General features: G+C 48.0%; 1 protein-coding gene across 1 annotated transcript; it reads right to left on the bottom strand.

Moving 5' to 3' along the window:
• Positions 1-7,059: 7,059 nt before the first annotated feature.
• On the bottom strand, positions 7,060-8,001 carry LOC142818606 (olfactory receptor 52L1-like). Its single transcript, XM_075899486.1, has 2 exons — positions 7,780-8,001; positions 7,060-7,563 (listed from the first exon to the last, which is right to left on the bottom strand). The coding sequence occupies exons 1-2, from the start codon at positions 7,999-8,001 to the stop codon at positions 7,060-7,062; spliced, it is 726 nt and encodes a 241-aa protein (XP_075755601.1).
• Between the last annotated feature and the right edge of the window lie 758 nt (positions 8,002-8,759).

The raw sequence follows: 8,759 nt of genomic DNA, 5'->3' as shown, positions 1-8,759 counted from the left end.
GTTTTGTTAATAAAATCACCTTTTTTAAGGTGACAATTTGATTCTTCTGTCCTGAAAGTTAACAGTGGGTCTATGTCTGCATGCCTAAGACCGAGAGGTCAGCCATCAGAAACTGCAGATTCTTTTCTCTTTTTTGTCCCCTTGTGGTACGAGTGCTTGGGGGTACCCCTCTGGAAGAAGTTCAAGTGCTTCTTCCTGGGTTTAAGAAGGGGTTTTGTTTTGTTTTTACACTTGATGGTGGCACCCTGTCTCCTAAGTCCAGGGAATCTGTAACCTTGGGGAGTTTTTGAAAGCAGCAGCCTATAGAGGCAAGGTATTTAAGGTATCTTGTAGTCTCCTACCTTCTGCACTTGTAGTGCTAGAGTGGGGAACAGCCCTGACAGGGCCATTCTCACTGTAAACCATTTGAATCTCTTCATAGAATCATAGAACACTAGAACCGGATGGGACCTCGAGAGGTCATCGAGTCCAGTCCCCTGCCCTCACAGCAGGACCAATCTAGACCATCCCTTATAGATGTCTATCCAACCTACTCTTAAATATCTCCTGCTTTAGAGATTCCACAACCTCCTTAAGCAACTTATTCCCGTGTTTAACCATCCTGAGAGGCAGGAAGCTTTTCCTAGTGTTTAATCTAAACTTCCCTTAGGGTATGTCTACACTGCCATCCTAGTTCAAACTAGGCTAGCTAATGTAGGCATTCTAACCAGCAAATGAAGCCCAGGATACTTAAATCCTGGGCTTCATTTGCAAGTTTGAATGCCTATATTAGCCACCCTAGTTTGAACTAGGGTGGCAGTGTAGACATACCCTTACTGCGATTTAAATCAGAGATTATCTTTTCCTCAAACCTCGGCCCAGCATTGATCCTCCATCCATATTATTACAGTTCACCATTTTCCAACTCTTCTTGTGTATCCTCTTATAGTGGGGGAGGCAGTTTCAAAATTCAGCTGAAAACTGATCATACTTTGCATCCCATTGCTTAAATCACATTTCCCCAGTGTGGGAGTCTTTACTTTAATTTTCCAGGTTCTCTGTAAAAATATCAAATTAAAGATTGCAGAACAATGTGGCATGGCCACATGTTTTTGTAGGGCCAACCAAAGTTTTTAGCTTACAAAAAAAAATAACCCAATTTACAGATTATTGCCTTGAGCACTGGGACATTAAGTTCCTTAATTACCACTAATGGCTTTCACTAGAAGACCTAGGATCAAAAATAGAATTACAATTTTGAGTAATCAGAGGATAATAACTTTTTCTAGATGTTCCAACCAATAAGTGAACTAAAGTCTTTTCACAGTGGCTATCACTTGAGACCTAACTCAAATTATCTTGACTGTGATGGTTGAAATCATTAACAATGGATTCTACAGAGTCCTTAGAAGTGCTGAGGAAGTTGGAAATGAGTTGACAGAAACCAGGAGAGCCAATAGAAATAGACTATGAGAGTCTGAAGTGGAAGCAGTGACCTTTCTGTTCCTATTGTTAATGAGCCTAGAAGGACATGAATTAAGCCAAGGGAGCCAAGAGTGGAGAATCTAGCGACATCCATGTGTAGGACTTAGACTTGGAATGGCAGAGATGTGAGTAGAACAGGGAATGTTTAGTTAAATACGATCAGGTCATTGTCTTTATTCTGGGGGTTGTTGGACTTCTCTGTGCTGAGCAATGTAACTCCCCCTTACACAGTAACTTTTCAAACTGAACTCCATGGAAGCAAGTCTCTGTGTTTTAAACTTTTTTTGTTAGTTGCATTATAACATCTCACAACTAAATGTGTTTTCTTTCTTTAGTTAATAAAAAAATCACTCTTTTCAGGGCATGATCTGATTCCTGTGTCTTAGAAGGCGGGAGGTCCCGTGTGAACGTGCCTAAGATTGCAAAGTCAATTGCTAAGAGAAATGGAAGGGTTTTTTCAAGCTGTGTCCAGGGAGAAGGTTAAGAGCTGGAGGGTACCCAACAAGAAAGAATTCCCAAATGCACTTTTCTGGGTTTTCAAAGAGCTTTTGGGTGGTGGCAGCAACACCAAGGTAAGGGAATTGGGGAGTTTTTAAACACAAGCCTCTAGGAGCAGGATATTTTTAAAGTCTCTTGAGGGTTCCCATCTTCTACACTGGAAGTGCCAGACAGGGGAATAGCTTTGACAACACTTTGTATTTCTAATGCCACATATTAGCAAGACACATGCACAGAAATGGAATATACACACTCTGGGAGTCACAAGCTTGAATGGTTGGTTACTTGCCCCATTTTGTGTATTCATGGTCTAAATTATATTTCCATACAGATATGGGACAACGTGTCACACTCCTCCATTTGTATATATAATATATGTGTGTGTGTGAGTGTGTGAGCACACACTACAGTACTACTCATTGTTTCTTTAAAGTTACAGACTAAGGGTATGTCTAGACTACAGAGCTTTTCCGAGATACTGAAGATATCCTGGAAAAGCTCAGCCACAGCCAAGGAATGATCTCCAACATCCATGATCTCCACACTAAATGCAGGTACATGGCTGTCTACCGACAGATGGCTGACAGCCTGGCTACCAAAGGCCACGTGCAGAACCAGGAGCAGGTGTGCGTGAAAATCAAAGAGCTGTGGCAGCCAAGGCCACAGCAGACAGCTTCCAAAAAGGGGGAGACCCAGACCGCTTCTCCTATTTTGATGCCCTGGACCACATCCTGGGGGTCAGATGGTCCGTGCCCCCCAGGTGGTCATTGACCCTGGGGCAGAGGCCCTGACCAGGGCACGGAGGAGGAGGAGGAGGACAATGGCCAGGAGTCCCAGCAACCTGAAGGGAGCATGCCATGCAAATCGGAACCCAGAGCTGTGCCAGTAACCCTGTCACCTGTGTCATCTGAGGCCAGAGAGGCCTCCACATGTGTGTGCCATCACTGTCCCCTTATGTGGGATGGGGGGAGGGGAGAGGGAGCCCAGGGACTGCGTGTGTGGGCCTTGCTGACCACAGATCATACAGCAACCTGTGCATGTGCTGCACCAGCTGTGGCATGTGGCCCGGGCTGCCTGACACACAGTGGCCTGGTCTGTTACCCACACACATGTATGTATGACAGCACATGACATGCTCCTGACCCCGGGGAGAGACACTGAACAATGCCCTCCCTCCAGAAGTCCCCTCTATGCAGAGGCATAACATAAGAACATAAGAACGGCCATACTGGGTCAGACCAAAGGTCCATCTAGCCCAGTATCCTGTCTGCCGACAGTGGCCAGCATCAGGTGCCCCAGAGAGGGTGGACCGAAGACACGATCAAGTGATTTGTCTCCTGCCATCCCTCTCCAGCCTCAGACAAACGGAGACCAAGGACACCATTTTATCCCCTGGCTAATAGCCTTGTATGGACCTAACCTCCATGAAATTATCTAGCTTCTCTTTAAACTCTATTATAGTCCTAGCCTTCACAGTCTCCTCTGGCAAGGAGTTCCACAAGTTGACTACACGCTGTATAAAGAAGAACTTTCTTTTATTAGTTTTAAACCTGCTACCCATTAATTTCATTTGGTGTCCTCTAGTTCTTCTATTTAGGGAACTAATAACTAACTTTTCTTTATCTGCCCTCTCCACACCACTCATGATTTTATAGACCTCTCTCATATCCCCTTCAGTCTCCTCTTCTCTAAACTGAAAAGTCCCAGTCATTTTAACCTCTCCTCATATGGGACTCGTTCCAAACTCTTATCATTTTAGTTGCCCTTTTCTGAACCCTTTCTAAGGCCAAAATATCTTTTTTGAGGTGAGGAGACCACATCTGTACACATTATTCAAGATGTGGGCGTACCATAGTTTTCTACAGGGGCAGTAAGATGTTCTGGGTCTTATTTTCTATCCCTTTCCTAATAATTCCTAGCATCCTATTTGCCTTTTTGACCGCCGCTGCACTCTGTGTGGAAGTTTTCAGAGAACTGTCCACGATAACTCCAAGATCTCTTTCCTGATTTGTCGTAGCCAAATTAGCCCCCATCATACTGTACGTATAGTTGGGGTTATTTTTCCCGATGTGCATTACTTTACACTTATCCACATTAAATTTCATTAGCCATTTTGTTGCCCAATCACTCCATTTGGTGAGATCTTCTTGGAGTCCCCCACAGTCTGCTTCTGTCTTGACTATCCTAAACAGTTTGGTATCATCTGCAAATTTTACCACCTCACTGCTTACCCCTTTCTCCAGATCATTTATGAATAAGTTGAAAAGGATTGGTCCCAGGACTGACCCTTGTGGTACACCACTAGTTACCCCTCTCCAATCTGAAAATTTACCATTTATACCTACCCTTTGTTTCCTGTCTTTTAACCAGTTCTCAATCCAAGAAAGGACCTTCCCTCTTATCCCATGGCCATGTAATTTACACAGGAGCCTTTGGTAAGGGACCTTGTCAAAGGCTTTCTGAAAATCCAAGTGTACTATATCTACTGGATCCCCCTTATCCACATGCTTGTTAACCCCTTCAAAGAACTCTAATAGATTAGTAAGACAGGATTTTCCTTTACAAAATCCATGTTGACTTTTGTCCAACAAATTATGTTCTTCTACGTGCTTCACAATTTTATTCTTTACTATTGTTTCTACTAATTTTCCCGGTACTGAAGTTAGACTTACCGGTCTGTAATTGCCAGGATCGCCTCTAGAGCCCGTTTTAAATATTGGTGTCATGTTGGCTACCTTCCAGTCATTAGGTACGGAAGCCGATTTAAAGGATAGGTTACAAACCACAGATAATAGCTCAGCAATTTCCCATTTGAGTTCTTTTAGAACCCTTGGATGAATGCCATCCGGTCCCCCTCCTCCGCCCACACCCACCCACACTATATACAGCACAGGGGCATGGGTGCAGTCCCGGGCCAGCTCACGCTCCTGGGGATAACAGGACATGATGGTGCAGAGACCTGCCATCCTTGCCTTGCAGAGGGGGCTGGGTTTCCCCCACTGTGTCCCCAGAGATAACTGAGCACATCTCTGGTTTCTCCACAGCCACACCAGACACAAGTGCAGGGCACACCACACCGCCCAGGACAGATTCCCACACCCGGGCCAGCAGGAAGACCCGCCACCTGGAGGAGTACCACCGGCAGCACCTGGCATTATATGCTAGGCAGGTCCGCTGCCAGGAACCCTTGGTGGAGGAAGACCTGCAGTTGCAGCAGGAAGGCTTGCAGAAGCTGTTGGACCAGGGCTGTGCCATACGAGATCACCTGCAGACCCTGATTCAGAGATTGGTGCCTGCTCCCGCTCCAGCCCCTGTGCCCCCCCAGCTATTGCTCCTTCTCCCACTCCTGCTCCCCCTCCCACTTCTTCTGCTCCCTCTGCCCCCCTCATCCCACCCATTCCTCCCCCTTACCCCCCCCCCCCCAGGGATTCTGAGGCCCCTGAATGATCAGTGCTGCACGACAAGAGGGCCGGCAAGACCCCAACCCTGAGTTTCTCCTCCCCCTTCTTCCCCTTGCCTCCCCCTTCCCGCTGCCTCCTCCCAGGTGTCTCTCTCCCCTCTCCCACCCTCTCTTCTATCCTCTCTCACCTCCTTTCCCAAGTCTCACCAGGGTTTCATTCCCCCCCTCCCAGTTTTATGAAATAAACAGAGTTTGTGTTTCTGAAAATACGAGTATTTTATTTGATATCAGGAAGGGAGGCTAGGGAGGGGTAAGTTGAAGGACATGAATTGGGCACGAGACCCCGGTGGGGCAGACGAGGGAGACTCTTACTGCTCCTCAGGGTGGAAGTTCTCCCGCAGGGCCTCCTGGATAGTGACAGCCCCCCGATGGATGTCCCAGATAGCAGCCTGCAGAAGGTGCAGCCAGGCTGATAGCAACGCATCCACAAGACGCACCGGAGTGCCAGGGGCAGTTCTGGCTCCATGTTGCAGAGTGTTGTGTTGACTTGAGTGAGGGCAACCAGAGCACTCTGGGACACAAATGCTTTGCTGTCCTGCAGCGAGGCTGGCAAGAACCGGCTGGCTGGGTGTGTGTGTGTGTGTGTGTGTGTATGTGTCCCTTTAAGCACAAGCTTCAGCTAGCCTCAGGCAACAGCCGTGCAAAGACACTCCTGACCTGATGCCCCATCCCTGTCCTAGTTCCAGCCAGCCTTAAATCCTAATCAGGGTCCACTCAGTGTGGACGCAGCATTTCAAATTAGGAAAACGCTACCTGGAAATTCATTTTGTGTGTAGATGTATTAATTTGAATTAACTATTTCGAATTAAGATATCTTAAATTAACGCTATAGTGTAGACATACCCTCATATATGTGTATGTGTGTGAGAGAGTGCACACGCCCTACAGTACTACTCATTGGTTCTTTAAAGTTACAGACTAAGGGTATGTCTGGACTACGGAGCTTTGCTGGGATATCGAAGGTATCCTGGCAAAGCTCGGCCACATCCAAGGAATGCGTCTGCTTTTCTGAAAAAAAAATCAGAAAAGCAGATGCCTTTTTTGGCATCCCTGTAAACCTCATTTTATGAGGAAGAAGGGATGTTCCAAAAGAGGGCCGGGGTCTCTGAAGGCAGGGGAGAGGAGTAGGGTTATTAATCCTGACTGTCCCATTCATCTGGGGCCATCCAAGCAGGAAGGTTCCTGGTCACATGGCAGAAGTTCCTGTCCCAGCCCTGGAAAAGAGGGAGCCCAGGTGAAGCAGGAATGGAGGTGGGGAAGATCCAGCCAGTGTCAGGAGGAGGGGAGTAGAACAGAAATGGTGAAGAGCTGGGGGATGGTGGGAGAAGAGGCGATAGAGGCAGGGACACATTGGACTAGGTGGGTAGATGGAGGGGCTATGGGGGAATAGGTGGCTGGGGGCAGAGCCCTGGGCACCAGCTGCCAACAATGAGAACGGCCGTAACCCTGAGAGTTACAGAGCCGTACGCAGACTGATTCCACCCTGGGTCACCCTGATCCAGCACAGTAAGGGAAGGACACAGCATCGGTCTGACTGCAAAGCACGTGAGTTAGGGAAGAGGGCCCAGCATCAACTTATCAGCTAGGGAAGCAAGGAGCTTGGTGAGAAAGTCAGAGCACCAGGAGAAAACGTTAGACTATTTCTGAGTAATGAGCCCGAGCAGCCGGCCCCGTATTTGTTTGGTCTTCACCCCGTAGATGATGGGGTTCAGCATGGGGGGCAGCAGGAGGGACATGCTGCCAATGAGAACAAGGACGTGCTGCGGAAAATTCTGCCCAAAACGGGACATGAGGGCGGAGAAGACACTGGGCATATAAAAGATTATGATCACACAGAGGTGGGAGCCACAAGTCCAAAAAGTCTTGAGTCGGGCCTTCTTTGTGGGGAGTCTGAAGATGGCCCTCAGGATCTGCATGTAGGAGATGGCAATAAACACCACATCCAGACCCATCACACAGAACAGCCCGAAGAGCCCATAGTAACTACTGATGCTGGTATCGGCACAGGCCAGCTTCACCACAGTGATGTGCATACAGTACGGTGCATTGATGCTGACGGAGCTGCAATATGGCCATCGCCTCGTCAGGAAGGGATAGGCTAGTGATTCTATGCCACTGCGCAGCACCACGGCCAGGCCAATCTTAATCACCACAGGGTTGGTCAGGATGGTGGAATGTCTCAGGGGATGGCAGATGGCCACGTAGCGATCAAACGCCATGGCTGCCAAAATCCCAGACTCAATTGCTGTGAAGAGGTGAATGAAGAACATCTGGGTGAGGCAGGCATTGAAATTGATCTCCCTGGAATTGAACCAGAAGATGGCCAGCATTTTGGGCAGGGTGGACATAGACAGGACCAGGTCGGTGAATGCCAGCATGCAGAAGAAATAGTACATGGGCTCATGGAGGCTGGGCTCCGTCTTCACAATGAACAGGATGGTGAAGTTCCCCACAATGGTGATGATGTACACGATGCAGAAGGGGATGGCGATCCAGACATAGGCCTCCTCCAGGCCAGAAATGCCCAACAGGATGAAGGTGGAGGGGTTGATGAAGTCGGTTGCGTTGGAATCTGACATAGAGTAGGGGAGATGGTGTCCAACTCTGGGGCAGAACGGTTTCTCCTACATCTGCTGTATGTTCCCTGGACTTCCTTTATATGCTCAGGCTCTAGGGGGATGGTCACAGAACCTGGATGGAGAGATGATGTTAACAGGAGACATTACATGCACCTCTGAAGGCTCTTTTCACTGCTCTTCGCACAGTGATGAGACATTTCTGTTATTCAGAGAAAATAAATTATTAAACACTGATGAGAATTCCATATTTTACGTGTCAATCATCCTTGAACAAAATGATGTGGGAAAACCTAATATGCAGGGGAGGGGAACAGGTCTGTGGATACGTGTTTTCCCTCATTGCTCCTTAGTGAAAAGAAAACCAGCAGAGGGATTGCATGTCGTACGGATTCCCTGTTCATCTGGTTGCTCAAAATATGAGGGTGATGGGGTGAGGTCAGAAAGGACCCCTTGGGGGTTATTCCCAGGGTGCTGACACAGCCACTGCCACCCACCTTTTTGATCTCCGGGGCTTCTCAGCACCTGATCCATCTGGTCCAGCTCGCTGGTCTCCTCTAGCCAAGCCCCTGAGCTGAGGTCCCTGTGCCACCAAGGAGCAGTACAGACCCTGAACCGCTTCAGGTCCAAGGCGAGTGCAATTTTGGGTCAAGCTCCCTGGGATACGTCTCCTCAAATGGGGTCAGACCCCAATTAATTACTTGGGTAAGCCCCCTTTCGCAATGAAAGGGGGAATGTGCACACTGGTTGCTCCCCCAGGT

The sequence above is a fragment of the Pelodiscus sinensis genome, chromosome 1 (genome assembly GCF_049634645.1).
Source record: "Pelodiscus sinensis isolate JC-2024 chromosome 1, ASM4963464v1, whole genome shotgun sequence".
NCBI lineage: Eukaryota > Metazoa > Chordata > Testudines > Trionychidae > Pelodiscus > Pelodiscus sinensis.
The sequence above is the reverse complement of the archived record's forward strand: the minus strand, read 5'-3'. Positions and strand labels throughout refer to the sequence as shown.